This window comes from Cupressus sempervirens, chromosome 6, assembly GCF_028749045.1.
Source record: "Cupressus sempervirens isolate cs-2001-9-10 chromosome 6, ASM2874904v1, whole genome shotgun sequence".
Lineage (NCBI taxonomy): Eukaryota > Viridiplantae > Streptophyta > Pinopsida > Cupressales > Cupressaceae > Cupressus > Cupressus sempervirens.
The window spans coordinates 353,169,273-353,185,298 of NC_143123.1; the positions used below are offsets into that span (position 1 = coordinate 353,169,273).

General features: G+C 35.1%; 2 protein-coding genes across 2 annotated transcripts in view; both read right to left on the reverse strand.

Moving 5' to 3' along the window:
• Positions 1-5,321: 5,321 nt before the first annotated feature.
• On the reverse strand, positions 5,322-9,509 carry LOC149552577 (uncharacterized). The gene is made up of 2 exons (XM_089788176.1): positions 6,033-9,509; positions 5,322-5,798 (listed from the first exon to the last, which is right to left on the reverse strand). The coding sequence occupies exons 1-2, from the start codon at positions 6,411-6,413 to the stop codon at positions 5,733-5,735; spliced, it is 447 nt and encodes a 148-aa protein (XP_089644302.1). The 5' UTR covers positions 6,414-9,509; the 3' UTR covers positions 5,322-5,732.
• Positions 9,510-9,659: 150 nt separating this feature from the next.
• Positions 9,660-16,026, reverse strand: part of LOC149552578 (acyl-lipid (8-3)-desaturase-like) — a 135,688-nt gene continuing 129,321 nt past the window's right edge. The window contains exons 12-13 of the mRNA XM_089788175.1: positions 10,083-10,193; positions 9,660-9,988 (exon numbers count right to left, since the gene is read on the reverse strand). Coding sequence (XP_089644301.1) covers positions 9,908-9,988; positions 10,083-10,193 — 192 coding nt within the window. The 3' untranslated portion in view covers positions 9,660-9,907. The remainder of the gene's footprint in view (positions 9,989-10,082; positions 10,194-16,026) is intronic.

The window sequence follows — 16,026 nt, forward strand, 5'->3', positions numbered from 1 at the left end:
ACGAAGAAATAAATTGTGTTGATTGTCAAGAGAAACCTCACACTTCTAGTTTAGCACATTGTTAAGTCTTGAGACAATTTTCTAATCCATTTATTTATTTATGTTATGACAGTTTCTATTATTATATTCATTATGACCTTATCAAGTTTAATGACAATCTTATGGTGGAGCACTCTAATTTTGGCCTCCCAACATCTTATGCAAATATTTCAAAATATTATTTTTTTATAATCACCTATTTGTTAAAACCCCCATTGGAAAATTTTGGTTTTGAGACTACATTGTCAAGTTTGAAACCACATTAGCATTATTTTCCGTTAAGTTATCCAAAATGGTCCCAAAAAAAACTATAGTTGTAGACAAAGTCATATTTATTGACAAGTTGATATGACATCATAGAATTTTTTTTTTTTTTTAATATATTTAAAATTTTAAATATAATTATTTGCATGACAATTTTTGTGCTCCTGTTAAAAGGCTAATTTTTCCCAACTACTAGCATATTTTTTTGCTAAGGTGTCTAAAATGATCCCGACCCATAGTTGTACACAAAATCATATTTATTGATAGCTTGATGTGACATCACAAAACTGGTTGTTTTTTAAATACATTTAATTATTTTAAAGACAATTATTCACATGAAACTTGTTGTGCTCTAATTAAGAGGCTAATTTTTCCCAAGTAAAATATCTATTATTAAACCCCTCTCAATTATCATAATCAAAAGGATTAGTATGATTTTCCCTACCTCTCCAATCTACTATACAATATGTTATTTGTCCAATTCATGTTAGGCTAAATGGTGTTTAAGGCTAGTAGGTGTCATTATCGAATGTTATTAAAGAACGATTTATATTTGTCTTGTGATCTTTACACTCAAGAGAACTTAGTATTCCATTCTTTCTTTTCTCTATAATTCTTATACCATATTTTTAACTCTTCTACTCCAATAAAAATTAACAATAAGATGATGTTAAACACTAAGGCAACGAATTTGTGAGAAAATGGTGAAATGTTTTTTGATGTGTCTTTATTGTGCAGTTAGCGATAATTTGAGAAATACAACACCTAAACTATGATGATAATCCAATTGATTTGTGTAATATGCAATATTATTAGTTTCTATCATAGACAGGTAAACAACTACTTTCCTTAGGGTTTGAAATGCAATTAATTTGACCAATAGAGTTCTAGAATTTTTCAAGTTGTATAGTGCATTATATAGTTTGTAAATTTTTTGTATTTATAAAATTTGAAAAAAACTATTTCTTTGACTTCTAACTAGTCATAAGGATAAAAGGAAAGGAAAGAAATCATATTTCCAAACATAAATTATCAAAAAAACATTATTCACGATACTAAAAGCTAATACCTTTTGACATGAATATAATTGATGGAAAAGGATGTATGCATTAATTCTACATTTATACATAATGTCCTAAATGCTTATCTACGTTTGTGTATCTTGTGATGGGAAATGTAGGTGCTAAATATATGCCTTCCACTACTTTACAATGTAAATGTAAACTTTTATTTTGTAAAAGCAAGTTTTATATTTGTATCACTTCAATTGCAGTATGTATAATCTTTATGTTCGAGAATGGTAGCACAGATTTTTTGTACTTTGGCTTTAATTTGGTTTTTTTTTAAAATTATGTCCTAAATATTTTAGCACATTTAAATGATTAGATGTGTGTCTTTTGATCTTATAGAAATTGTGATTTTTGCATGTATTTTTCCTTTGCAGTTATGGGTTGTAAAATCTTGGGAGGGAGTTTTGTTCATCAATTGAACCTCCCATGTCCTATTCATGAATTGAATTTAACGAGACATTCACTTTCCACTTCAATTAGTGCTCGAGAAGCCCAATATTTTTGTGTTTTGGGCATGTCACAATTTTGTGAGGGTTTTTTGTAAGTGTTTTTTTCATTATTTGTGGGATTCTTTTTTTTTTTCATCCTACTAATTTTTTTGTGAATTTTTTCCATGCTTTTTGCAATTTTATGGCAACTAAGTGCATTCTTCTTATCTCAACTCTCTCGCATTACTTTTAGTCTATTGGTAAATTTTTAATAGACCTTTGCATTTGCATGAAATTTGATAGTTTTTTTTGCCAATTGCTTTAGCTTAAATTTTAACAATTTTCAGCTTGCTTGAGGTTACAAATTTCTAGAGTGTTAAAATGAAGAAATGAAAATGATAAAACAAAGTATAGTTGGTTAGAGAGGATAAACTTTGATATCAAAAACTGTTGGGCTTTTAGCTTTGGAACTATCTAATATTTCAAGTTCCATTTTTTCTTTAAATAAAATCATTTTTTTTCAATTTTTTATTTCTATCTTTCGTGCATTTCCTTGCCCTTTCCTATAGAAGTTTCCCCAAGGATTTTTCTATTCCTCTATGACTTTGTCAAAATGAGCCCATCTTTTCTATCACTTCCTCACTCTACCATTCCTTTTTGTGTATGCCTTTGTTTCCATCTACCTTTATTACCTAGGTTATAAGTATTGTCTCATGCTCTAAGCTCAACACTGCACCTTAAATTTTACAATACTAAATAAACATTTTTCTTTTATGCTTTCGACTAATTGCTTATAATTGATTTTGAAATCCATAATGGTCAATGGCTTTGTTAGAGAAGTAATTGTGGGTAATCTTTTCTTTTTGATAGGGTTTAAGTAGGTAAATCTCGAGGATTTATTGGTTACTCTTACAATGCCTCATCTTTGACATTTGATAACTAGAAAGTACTTTCTTATTTTAGGTTTTATAAATCAATTTAGGTTTGTGTGATGATTAATCATTTTTGGTTGGTAAGGGCTTAAATAAGGTGGTTTGGAGACATTTTTGAGTATTTGATAAATGTTTCCACTAGGACCAAAAAGCATGTGTTTAAGGCCTGTAATTTATTTTGTGTTTCTAAGCATCTTATTTAACATTATATTGACTATATTGACTATATATGCTTTGATCTTCCAGCTTCTATGTCCAGCTTCTGCTCCTGTGTCCGACTTTATGGTGGTCACTCTGGCTTTTGTTCCTACTCTAGCTTCTAATGCGACTTTTGCTCCTACGATTGTGTTTGCCTTGGTTTCTGCTCTTGCTTCGACTGTTCCCTTTCATCATGCTTCTCCTACCCTTTCTCAGGCGGTCTTTGAGGGAGGGTTTTGTCCTTTTCCCAAGGTGAGGGACAGCCCCTCTGCTGCTTTTCGAGCTAGGGCTTCTCTTAATCCTAGTGGGGATATTCGTTCCCCAGAACTGTGGGTGGTTTAGCCATTTCCTATGCTGATGTGGCCGCCTATGAGGCTAGTCTTGGTGGTCAAGTTGTTCGTCCAGGGCCCTGTGTTGTTGTGCATGTTGCAATAACCCTATTTTGATGAATCTAGAGTCTAATCTTGTTGATGAGATTTCTACTTATGTGGAGGATGTCTCCTCTACTACTGCCATTTTTCATTTCAGGGGTTTCTAGCCCTCTCTTTAGGATCTATGTGCCTCGATTTCCAAATTTTGGGAGCCTATAGTTTCAAATATTTATCTAGATTTTCCCTGTGGCAAGGGACCTTTTCATTGTGAAATCTGCTTCTAAGGAGGATTGAAATGCCATCCTTCGATGTAGTTTCTCTTAAGAGGAGAGATTCCCCTTGATGGCCAAACCATGGTATGTGGATTTTGATCCATCAATTGAATCCTTTAACAAGATTCCTCTGTGGGTAAGGTTGCCTAATCTTCCCCTTCACTTATGGTTGGATTCAATCGTAGGGGCTGTGGGAGAGGCCCTAGGGAAATTTTTGTTGGTTCATTCCGCATCTTCCAATGTGTTTCAGATGATGTATGCTCGCATTCTCGTGGAGATAGGTGTCTCTAAGGGGCTCCTAGAAATGATTAAACTAACCTCTCCCAATGGCTCTTGGATTCAACTTCTTGATTGTGAGAGCATTCCATTTAAATGTCAAAAATGTCATAAGACTAGCCACCTCACAGCGCAATACTCCTCTAGAAAGGTTAGATAAAAAAAGTCACCTTCTTGGTGGAAGGGGGTTTTGGATGATCACTAAACTATTCAAAAAGCTCCCTTTATTGGGGGTGGGCTGGTTGATTCTTCTCAAGATTCTTTGGAGGCGAATTATGTTGCTGCTCCTCATGATTCAAATGTTTCCCCAATGGTGGTGGCCAATATTGTTGTCCCTCCTTCGAATGTTGTTATTTTTTATTCGATTCCTGCTCCTCATGTGGCTCTAGCTTCAGGGGCAGTTGTTGCCCCTCTTTCGTGTGGTGGTGCTACTTCTTCCCTGGCTGAGAGGGCTTTGGGGGATGCTTGTGGTTTGGATAACTTTGCTTGGCAGAAGGCTGCTGGGATGGTGGAGGATGGATTGACAAAAGTAAAAAGAAAAAAGGTCAAGCCCTCTTTTCCATCATTTGATACATCTTTACATTCTCAAAAGACGAGATCTAAATGTAAATCTTGAGGCTCAGATTTCTCTTCCAACTACTCGCCTATCTTTGTTGAGGCTGTCTCTTTTGGTTTTGGTTATCCTGGTCTCTTTCCCTTGTTGTCTCGTAGTTTTGCATGGTTTGGGATTAAATGTCTCCTTTTTGTAACCATGGGGTTTCAGGATCCCGTTTAAAACCTGTTTAGGTAGTAGTAGAGCACTATGTTATCTGTGAGGCCACCCTAGTTACCTTGTTTTGTCGAGCGACCTGTTTAACCTAGGGTTTGTTGTTTTTAAGTTTGGGCTTCTTTGAAAATTATAAGATCTGTAAAAGGTTTCAGGCACCCTTCAAAACCTATTTTCCTTAATCAAAAACATTATATTAACTATGTACTCTAGATAGGGGTTTTGGGTTTTGGTGAGGAGATTAAGAATCTTTTGGGGTTTTGAAGATGTGAATGTTTAAATTTCTATTTCATTCTCTCTTTAATGTTTTGTTGGGTTTGTTGACAATTTCCCTCTTTATTGTGATGCAAATATTTGAATACAATGAATGTTCTTTGGTTGCTATGTTTCGCACAGACTTTTTACTCATTGCCAGTGATCGCCATCTAGGTGTTCAATTGCAAATGATAGCAAGTGATTTTCAATCCATTTTCAAGATTTGCATTACACTCTTTGTTGACCTCTCTAGGTCCACAACAAATGCACATACATTGTAAGGTTATTCCCAAGTTTATTAATAATTTTCACTATTTTCTATGAAAATATGTAGCCTTAAATCCGATTAATTGAAGGTGAATATGAGATACAATCTTTTGTTTTCAAGAAGAATGTAACTCTTATTGCTACACATATAAAGAGGAGTTGAAAAATGACTTTTACAAAGCATTTGCATAATTATGTAAAGACACCAATTTAGTTTTGATTAAGTAAAAATAGGTTTTGAAAAGACCCAAAACCTTGTACAAAGGACAAAAAAGATATAACAATGAGAATCTTAAAACATCTATGGAAAACAACCCGACAAACTAGAGGGACACACTAAGGTTCCCAACAAGAGGGCATACAACCCAAGAGACCATAGACCATCAAAATTTACGTTTTGGTCCATTCTTTTGTGAACGTTTTTTGAGGATTCGCCTTTTTTTCCTTTAACTAAAGTCCAACCATCATCCACCTTCCCCGCAGCTTTCTACCAATCCCCACAAACCCCCAAAACCCTCGTAGCAAAAGAACCAACAACAGTCTTCTGGATAGAGTCAACAACAAAAGGGACAACAAAATTTTGACTCAAAGTTGTCAAAGGAACAATAGAGTTAGCAGCAAGAAACGAGTCAACAACAACCACGACACAGGATGACATTCCTGTTATCAACAATTGCAAATTTCATAATTAAAAATCCCCTTGCCATAGGGTAGATATGAACTAAATCCAAAATGATTGGTTCCCAAAATTTGGAGATCCAAGCATGCAAATCCGAGAGAGAGGGCCAAAAACCCCTAAAACAAAAAATAGTAGCAGTAGCCGAGAAATCATCCACATGTATTTATCTCATCAACAATGTCAAATTCAAGATTAAGCACTAACGGATCACTTACAAGAACAGGGACAGCTGCACGACTAACCATAGCCAGACGAGACCCCTTCCTCAAAATTGGAGCATTAATCCTTGTTTCAAAAGAAGCCACATTTGCATAAGAGATAGCAGATTGGCCCACAGCAACCCGAGATACATCAAGAAAGATGTCCACAGTTGTAGCATCAATTTCAGAACATGCGGCAATGATCTTAGCCACAGCAAGAGGGGGCACAAGATTCACCTGGACAAAGGAAGCCGCATGAGTAGATGCGACAGAGAGTCGAGCCGCACCAGATGCACCCATCACACCACGAGCATCCTCCACACTAGCGCAGTCTAGAGCCAAAGTTTGAAACGCACAGGTAAGAGCAGAAGTTTGAAATGCACAGGGAAGAGTCATCGGGAGCAATCCAAAAAATCTCCAAGAAACCAATTTAGTTGTTATACTCTAGTTATGGTTTAAAATTACTCAGTCATTCTCATTTGCTATAGTCTTGCCTACGAAAAATAAATTTGAGAGAAAGTCAAATACAACAAAGAAAAAAAAATTGGTGAATGGTGTAACAGTGAATGACAAAATAATGTAATTGAATACACAATTAGAGAGGCATCTAGAAGTGCTCCCTACGAAACTACAATAACGGCATGACAAAACCTTTTCAAAGCATATCATGATTAGAAAATTGATTATCTTGATTCTTTGGTACCTACTTGCCTTACATGTTAGGTTGACATTCAAAGTCTGAATTAAACCTGGGAAAATGTTGTGGTTTACCATATGTTAATTGATAAGTGGACATTGACACATATTAAAATTATTTGTTTCATCACTATAGTCTACTTCCTAATAATTGTTAGTGCACTGTGAATTTTAGTAGCCACCAACTTCTGGTGTGTTGAACCTATCCTCACACTTTCAGGTGCATATGTACAATGTGATCGTTCTCTTAATTCATGTGACCTAATCATCTCCTTTTAAAATGACATCATTACATATTTCCTCATCTTGATTCCCCTCAATGTTTTCTCTTAAAAATCTTCTTCATCAAATGATTTAGCCTGTCAAAGATAACCAAAGTAGAGAATTTGAAATGAATTGAATAATAAAACTATGTTGGGTATACGAATTTACGCGCTATGGCTTCCCGCTCCCGAGAACCTTCAAACGTCCACGCTCTGTTGGTTTCTCAGGTCGCTGCCTCTATGCTTGCCGCAAAGGATTTTCCCCCACTGCCTTCGAGGCAGGTAGCGGATGTTGCAGTTGGGGGGGTTAGGGTTGCTCTCATGCCCTCCCCCGGTGACATCCCTTTTCTGCTTGCTGTATCCGAAGCCTATTCTGCGGGTCTCAAGGTTGCTGGCCCATGGGGTAGGGTCTCTTTTGCTGATGTGGCCACCTTTGAGGCCAGCTTGCATGGCGTTGATCCTCCCACTCGTCTCTCTTTTGGGCCTTCTCGTCCCCGTGAGGCCTCTCCGGTAAGTGTCTCTTGTCCAGCAAGGGTTAATTTAGACCAAGGTATTGCTGATGAAATTTTTAGTACAACAGAGGACTTCTCTGCCCATGCTACTATTTTTTGATTTCGAGGTTTCTGGCCCCCTCTCTCTGATCTCCATGCTTGGATCTCTTAAGCATTGGGAACCAATCTTAGACAATGGTGTTCAGATCTACCCTAATGCTAAAGGTTTCTTCATTGTCAAGTTTGAAACTGCTGAAGATAGGAAGACTATTCTATGTGATAGTTTTTCTTGGCTAGATCGTTACCCTCTCATGGCCAAACCTCAGCATATGGATTTTGATCCACTCACGGAATCCTTCAACAAGGTTCCTATCTGGGTTCGAGTTTTTCTTGGCTGGATCGTTACCCTCTCATGGCCAAACCTTGGCATATGGATTTTGATCCACTCACGGAATCCTTCAACAAGGTTCCTATCTGGGTTCGACTTCCTAATCTCCCTATGCACCTCTGGCTTGACTCTGTTTCGGACGCTATTGGGAATGTTATTGGAAATTTCCTACTGGTGGACTCGGCTACTTCTAATGTTCTCCATTCGACGTGTGCTCGTATTCTTGTTAAGCTTGATGTCTCAAAGGGCCTCCTAGAGAATATCTGCCCGGCCTCTTTGCGGGGCTCCTGGACTCAAGTTTTGGATTACAAAGGTTTACCCTTCAGATGTCGAATTTGTCATATGATAGGTCACATGGCTCCTCGTTGCTCTACTGTGAAGTCAAAGCCACGGCGACCTCCTACCTGTTGGCCTAGGGCCTCCTCCAAGCACTATACGATGCATAAGTCTCTTGATGTGTCCTCAAATCCTACAGATAGCTCTCCCCCAATGGCCGGCTCTTTCCCGTTAGACGCTACTTCAAGGCCTTTGGTTGATATGGATGCTCGGCCTTTAGGTCAAGATCCTATCCCTCCTTTCTCTGATCTGGTTGCTATTCCTTGTCCTGATGGGGGCTCGTCTTCTTCAGCTTCTCCTAGGGAGATTGTTATGTCTGGTGCTTCTGCTTCTCCCAGCCTCCTCTCTGAGGCTTGGCTTGGTGAGGCAGCTAGGGTGGAGGATGGATGGACTGATGTAAAAAGGAAAAAAAAAATCTAAACCCTCTATCCATCCTATAGATATGATTCTTAGGTCGAGCATGGGAGGCTCTAAATCAAAGAACAAATCGTGAGCTCCCTTGTTGCGATTGGTTTTTGGAGGTGGAGTTCTTTGTTGGGATCTTAGGCTCCTAGTTGGACGTTTTGTTTGTGCTGGAGATAGGCTTTCCTATCTCCATGGATTCCTCTCTTCTTGAGGGGTAGTCGGATCCATCTCAGTATTGTTTCAGAACTTATTGAAAATCTTAAAATTTGTACAAAATTTCAGGGACCCTTCAAAACCTGTTTTACTTAATTAAAAACTATGTTGGGTATACTTTCTAGTGGGAGACTGTAAATTAGTTTGCAAATAAATGTACTTCTCGTCATTCCTAGATTAACCCATGGGCGAATAGAGGCCAATGGCTTAGAATGTCTTATAATAATAGATAAATATATCATTTCTCATGTTAGCCAGTCTACCCTAAATTTCTTCTCATTAGTTTAGATTGGGTTTTCATAATTTGTACAGAGCAACTAAGAAGTTTAATCTGTATAATAATGACCCAAGCCATTGACTTAGAACTTGTCTTACCAACTCAGATGGATGTACATTCTTTAATATTTTCTCATATAACCCACTCTTCCCAAGATTTTTCCTCATTAGTTCAAACTGGCATTTCCTAATTTATAACAGGGAAACCAAATTTAATTAGTGCCCAAAAGCCATTGACCTGGAATTTGTCTTACAAACCCAATTTGAAGTATACATTTTTTAATTTCTTCTCATATAACTCATTCTGCTGAAAATTTCTTCCCGTTCCTTCAAATTGGGGATTCCTAATTAATAATAGAGGACCCTGGTCTGATCTACAAAATGGTGTCCCAAAAGCTATTGGCAGACTCCGGCATTGTGTTATTAACTCTCTGGGGACTTTTTGCAGGCTCACATTCAGTCCAGTGCACTTCATTTTTGCCTATCCTAAGGCCTAGTTTTATTGCCTACAGTCATAAGATAAAATTATAATTTTTGCCTATTCTAATAAGAATCAAACCATGCAAACATGTGCTTTTCAAAATTTGATGGGTCTCTACTAATTTAATGATTTTTTTGCCTTTTCATGGTGCTGTTGTTTTGAAAGAAAATATGAGTTTACAACACTAATGCTAATTTAACAGGAAAATGTTTGGGAGAGAAAAATCAGCCATGCACTGAGGTTCACTGCAGGATGTAGAAAAATCTTTGTCTGCAGAGACAAACTGCTAAGGCTGAAAATGCCATCTATCAAACAATTCAACCGAGCCTCCAACATTTTTCTTAACCACTAAGACGCAGCTCAAAGTACTCACTTCCAACTTTCTTGAGATGTGCAAAATGTGCCTCCAATGCAGCCCAAAACTGCAAAATGGGGAAAAAAATTGACTTGAACATGAAACATGAAGAAATGCAGAGCTAGAACATACAATAACACGTCAAAATCAAACACACTTACCGATGGATATGAATAATAAGGTACATTAAACTCCTCACAAACCGCTTTAACAATGGGATGTATACTTGGGTAGTGAAGATGACATACTGAGGGAAATAAATGGTGTTCAATCTGCAGTATGCACAAATAAAATCCATAAGTCAAATAAACATTTGTCAGTGGAGAGATCTGATCATTGTAAATATACATTTGAAATAAACCTTGCTAAGATCCCTCAATTTTTTCAATATGTACCACTTTCTCAAGTTATTGTGAATTCCGCAGTTACTGCTAGAGTATAAGTTTTTATTTGTTGTCTTTTGGAGAACAGAGTTTTTCACCAGGCAGTTCGAAACTCAAAACCATATGTAATAGAGACAACCCAACTCAAAACTCCTAAATTTCCCTGGAAGCATTGATTTCACTTCATAGTTAAACCCTCTAACCTGCTGTTCGAGTTTTCATGTTTGCATCATGCAGGTTTAATGAAAATTAAATGTTTGAGCAGTTATATAAAAACAACCATAAAATAAGATAGATATTTCATATATAGATCGGTTCAAATGCTCAGCTTGTTCCAATAATTGATTGTCTCAGATAAGAGTAATAATGCAACTCCAACTTCATATAGTACAGATGTGAAAACTTTTGCAGATAATAACATTATTCTGATTTAATGCCTCTACCTATGCTCTAGTATGGGGGTCAGATTTGGAGGGCAGAATATCTATTTTATTCAGAGGGCATCATGTGGGAGTTATTTAAGAGCTGTATTGATTGAGTTTGTAAATATATTTACATATATATAGGTGCGCGCGCGCACACACACACACACACCAGTAAAGGTGCTACTATCCTTTCTTGGTCTTAGTGTCAGGCTACGAGTGATGGAAATGTTTAATATTAGAACTCGAATTGATAGATGCTTAATGAAAGTGAGTTGTAATTTTGAGTGGTTTGTGTCCATAATACCCAATATAATTATAATAGTTTAACAAAGTATGAGTTACCATCATTACGTAATTATGAATTGGTCTAGAGAGATAAAAGTGTGTGCGTGTGTGTACTCTAAATCAATATGGTTGTGAGCATACTATAGTCAATATCCTCAATAAAGGATAATAATTTGCAACAAAGCAATATTATGTATAGTCAGTAGTAGTATTGGCATCATTTAAATCCCTATTGTGATAGAGATAAAGTGAGACGCGATACTAAATGAACAAATGTCATATCAGAGGGAAAGTATTGTTGACTTATTACATGATAATAACAGATTAGTAGTACAATGATCACAACAAAGATAGTATTAGTTTATAGATAATGAGTAGTAACTTTATCAACTATCTTCACATCAAAATTAAAATTAATGATTAAGACACCTATTGAGTTAGTCACGATAATGATATGGTGGTATTATTATTATTTGATTTAACATTAAGGTAATAGGAACATTGTCACTACTTATTTTATGACAATCAATTATACGATAAGGGTAAAAATAACAATTATGAATATATGTATATATTGTGGCAATATCATTGTTATCAGTGTTGATGTTTTGTAGCTTCAGTCAGATGATTTCTAGTGTGTGTATATATATAAAGATTGTCATTATGAATGGACATGTCCAATGAAGGGAGATGTCTATTTGTATCTCATTCTCCATATAAATATAAGTGATTGTTGCATTTGGAAAACACATACCAAAAACATGGCAGTGCTACTACATTTGCACCGGTCTGAGAAAAATAACATGGTATCAGAGCCTGACTGCAAATGAATAAAATAAAACAGAAAGGAAAGCACAACAATGAAGGCAGCGAACTCTGTTTTAATGAAAATCATCTGTGAGCATCACAGTATTTACACTTCAATAACTTCATAAACGATTCAATATGAAGCCAGGATATCAAAAATATTAACTGGCAAGGCAGGTGTAGATTAGCGAATACGGAAATAAAGGTAAGATCTGCTCAATCCACTGAATATCACCTTCTGTACTTCTTGATTGAAGGCACACTTGCCTTGCAACTTTCTCAACAACATCCATCGCAATGCAAGTTCAAACAAAACTTTGCTAAAGAGGTAGGTGATCACTGACATCATCCAGTTTAACGAAAACTAAGAACAAAATATAGTTCCTCACTTCAATAGACAGCACGACTGTACTATAAAAATCTCTTAAGGAAATAAAGGATTCTGAGGTTTCTAAGATGCGCATTTTTAGGAAGGGAGAATAAATATGAATGTACAACTCATATTTGCAACAAATGCCCTCCATTGATACCAGCACGATTTCTTTTTGAAATGGTTACTATTCATAACAATCAGTGGCTTCAAGGCATTGATTTTTTATTGCGTCAAGAATAGGGATGGAGTACAACAATCACAGACTGGAGAGGACTTGTATATTGTTAGGAAGAAACAGAAGAGAGCGACACCTTTATAAGGGAGCATACCAAGGAAGGAGGAATAAACAGTGGCACAGTCTGCATGCAAAGCATAACTGTAAATGCATCAGAAATAAGAGAGTTCAAACATCACACCATGGAACAGGTACTTCTACGTGGATTCCAGCCAAAAAAAGGAGATTCATTAAAATATGTAGGTTCATACGCTATCCGTGGGCCATGAGTATAAACTGCAGTCTCAGAATTGATCACAGGTATTGAAAGGGAAGCCCGCGATTGGCTCGACCCCTTATTGCCGATAAAAACAAACATGCCCGGTTGATGCGCAAAGAGCCTGAATGGAAAATTGAAGTGTGATATCTCGTGTAAGTTGACCCATTATTGCACAAAATATGAAACATTTACATTGTTTATATTGTAAGATGAGATAAGACACGACATGCCACCGCAGGGAGATGGGGCCCATGTGGCCTTGGGAAAAGAATTTACATGGCTCCTGTGCGGTCAAACTATGCCGAATCAGAATACCAAGGTAAGGAGGTTGAATGGCGTACATATATATAAATTTGATGGATAAAGCGACGTCAACAGCCAATTGAAATAAGTGTTGTCATCTATGGGATTAGAGAGTATATTAGAATATGAATTATGTAATGTTTATAAACATGCAAATTAGTAATAACCCAATGAAAAGGAAGTACACAAGAGTAAAGACACGGAATATTGATGCTTCAAGCCAAACTATAGAGAGAAATGATTTCCAATGCCAAGTCATATGAGACACCCTTTCGGTGGTGAGGACTATTAAGAGAGCATTGGGTCCCACAAAGTGTATAAGGTAATGTTGAGGTAACGACATTATTAATAATTATGATTGTTATATCTCCATTTTATGTTATGATAAATATGTCATTATTAATAATTATTCCGGAGTTATATTATATGAGATAGTATAACTGAAAAATATATGATGATTATATATATATATATATATAAAGTAATAATATGTGAAAATATAAATTAAAGATATATACTTAGAAGATTGAATATATATGTGCATATATATTCAAATTAGATCTTTATCGATATTATATTGGAATGATCTTAATCATTATACACAATTATCCTCAAGTATTATGTTAGTCTCTCTCTTATTCTTTTATTTCAATATGTACTATAAGAGCTATTTGTTGGCATTACTGATTTACAAGTTACTGATGGAATAAGAAAATCTATGTATTGTATTTTTCATCAGTTATACTGTTTTTCATTGATGTCAAAAGATTGACATATTATTTCATGTTGTTACAATATCTTTAGCAAGTGTGGAACACCGAGGAACTAAGGAGAAAATAGAGAAGGCATTTTATTGAGTAACAACTAGAATGATCAACGGAAGTAGTTTTAACTAATGGATTATCTTATCGGATCATCGCAGACTAAGGCTTATCGATGAAGAAGGAAAGTCAAGTCAAGTTTCTAGGTTAAGTAACACAAGATTGTTCGAGAAGCTTCCACATGAGTGAAGAGATGTCTCTGTGGTCGTCAGATATAGTTTTAGGGTTTGTGAAGAATAAAAGGGAAAAGAAAAGAGAGAGAGAGAGAGAGGAGAATAGTGGTTGGAAGTGGAACAGAGCTATCAGAGCACAGTAAGGAAGAAGTGTGTTGAAGGGAAAAAGAGAACAGTGAATGGTATTTTGTTATATTGAAGAGCTTCAATGAACTTGATATAGCAAGACAGTGCAAATCCCATATCACTTTTATTTTTGTTACTTTCTTACCATTGCAGTAGTTTAAATCCCTTAGAAGGGTGACCTTAATCAGTCTATTGTAAAACCTCTAACAAGGTGACATTGTAATAACCCTAACTGGATATAACTTCACAAAATACCAAGTTCTTTAATAAATCAATCGTTTGACATTTTGTCAAATACTTTAGACACAAGGAATATAACGTTGATCTAAATGTTGATTGTTCCTAAATGCAAACTCCAAATGACTAACAATGGTGATGCAAATAACTTTTTTTTGCATTTTATTGGAACATATAAGCATGGTTTACACACTCGGCAAGTTCTCACCGAATGTCTGAGTACTCATTGGTTTTTTTCAAAAGCGAGCAACTTACGTGTTAACTCGCGCGCCATTCAAGGCCGAACACTCACTCTAAACTCGCACGCAAATCGCGAGTTAAAACCTCAAAAACTCGCCAAAAACGCAGCGTCGTTAGGAAGCCTGAAAAAAATGGGAAAAAAAGTGGGAACGCAGATTTTTTTGATTTTCCCTCTTTACATAGTTTCCATTTCTTTCTTCATCCGAGTCTTTAAAAACCCTACTCGCACAGCATAAACACACAAATCGATTTGTCACCAAAAAAAAAGTTTGTATCTCTGCCTGTTTTGCAATTCCGCGTTCTGCATTTTGCATTCAAGATTTTCAGCGTTAACGTTTGTATTCAACATTTTCAGCATCGTATCTGCATTTTTTGGGTTTGCGTTTAATGAAATTGCCGTCTGATATAGTTTTTGAGGGTTGAAAAATTAATAGATTTAACTTCTAAGCTTTAACTTTTAAGTTTAAATTTAATACAGTTTAACTTTTCTCTGATTTATTTTTTTATGGCTTAGTTCGAAGGTTTTTAATTTAATATAAATATAGTTTGAACTTTAAATTTTAAATGTATAACATTCAATTTTTTTAATAGTTAGATTTCATTGTTCGTTACTTTTTTATATTAGGAACAATTGATCATATTAAGATTAAAAATTTATGAGTTAAAAGTTTAAATGTTTAAAAATTTAGATTTAAATATTATTATTTGTAAAATTGTTTTATGTTTAAGTGTTGTATAAATGTAAATGATTTCAATATTACTTATATAGGCTCAAATATTTTAATATTTTAGTATTAAATTGTTAATAGTATAAAATAATACATTTTGAAAGTATTAAATAATTTGATAATAAAACATTTAAATTACATCAAAATATAATTAAAATTTATTTATTTTACCCTACCTTAAAATTATGTGTATTGCATTGCCTATTATTAATTTAAATTTCATTCCTTATTATTGTCTTTTTTTTAATTTTTAATATTGATGTAAATAGAAATTAATATTGTTTAAATCATTATCTATTATATATTTCTTTGGTATATAATTATCTAATTATCTATTATAAATTAATTACAATATATTTTATTATACATTTTGTGACTATTAAAAAACATATTAGATTTAAATAAACTTTATATTTTTAATAATCATTACAAAAAGTTATGAAGTAGACATTCATAATAATGAATTGTTTGTAAATATAATAAATTTAGTGAAAACTATTTATAATTTTATAGTTTACCTCCATGTTTATATATTTTTCTTTTGGTTATTATTTATGTTGTAGGTTGCTTAATTATCACAATGGCATCTAGCTCTGCATCTGCTTCGAATACGGCTAATGCTAGTCAATCTGTTGGAAGGAAACCTGTTGGAAATCGTGACCCCACTTCGAAACATGGCATCATCGGACCGGTAGCAGGGACTGTTATTG

Bases quoted from the DNA above. Each gene is read 5' to 3' on its own strand.
- LOC149552577 (XM_089788176.1), bottom strand. From the start codon at position 6,413: ATGACTCTTCCCTGTGCATTTCAAACTTCTGCTCTTACCTGTGCGTTT. The intron at 5,799-6,032 runs GTAAGTGATCCG...TGTTGATAACAG, and splicing joins GTGCAGCTGTCCCTGTTCTT to GAATGTCATCCTGTGTCGTG.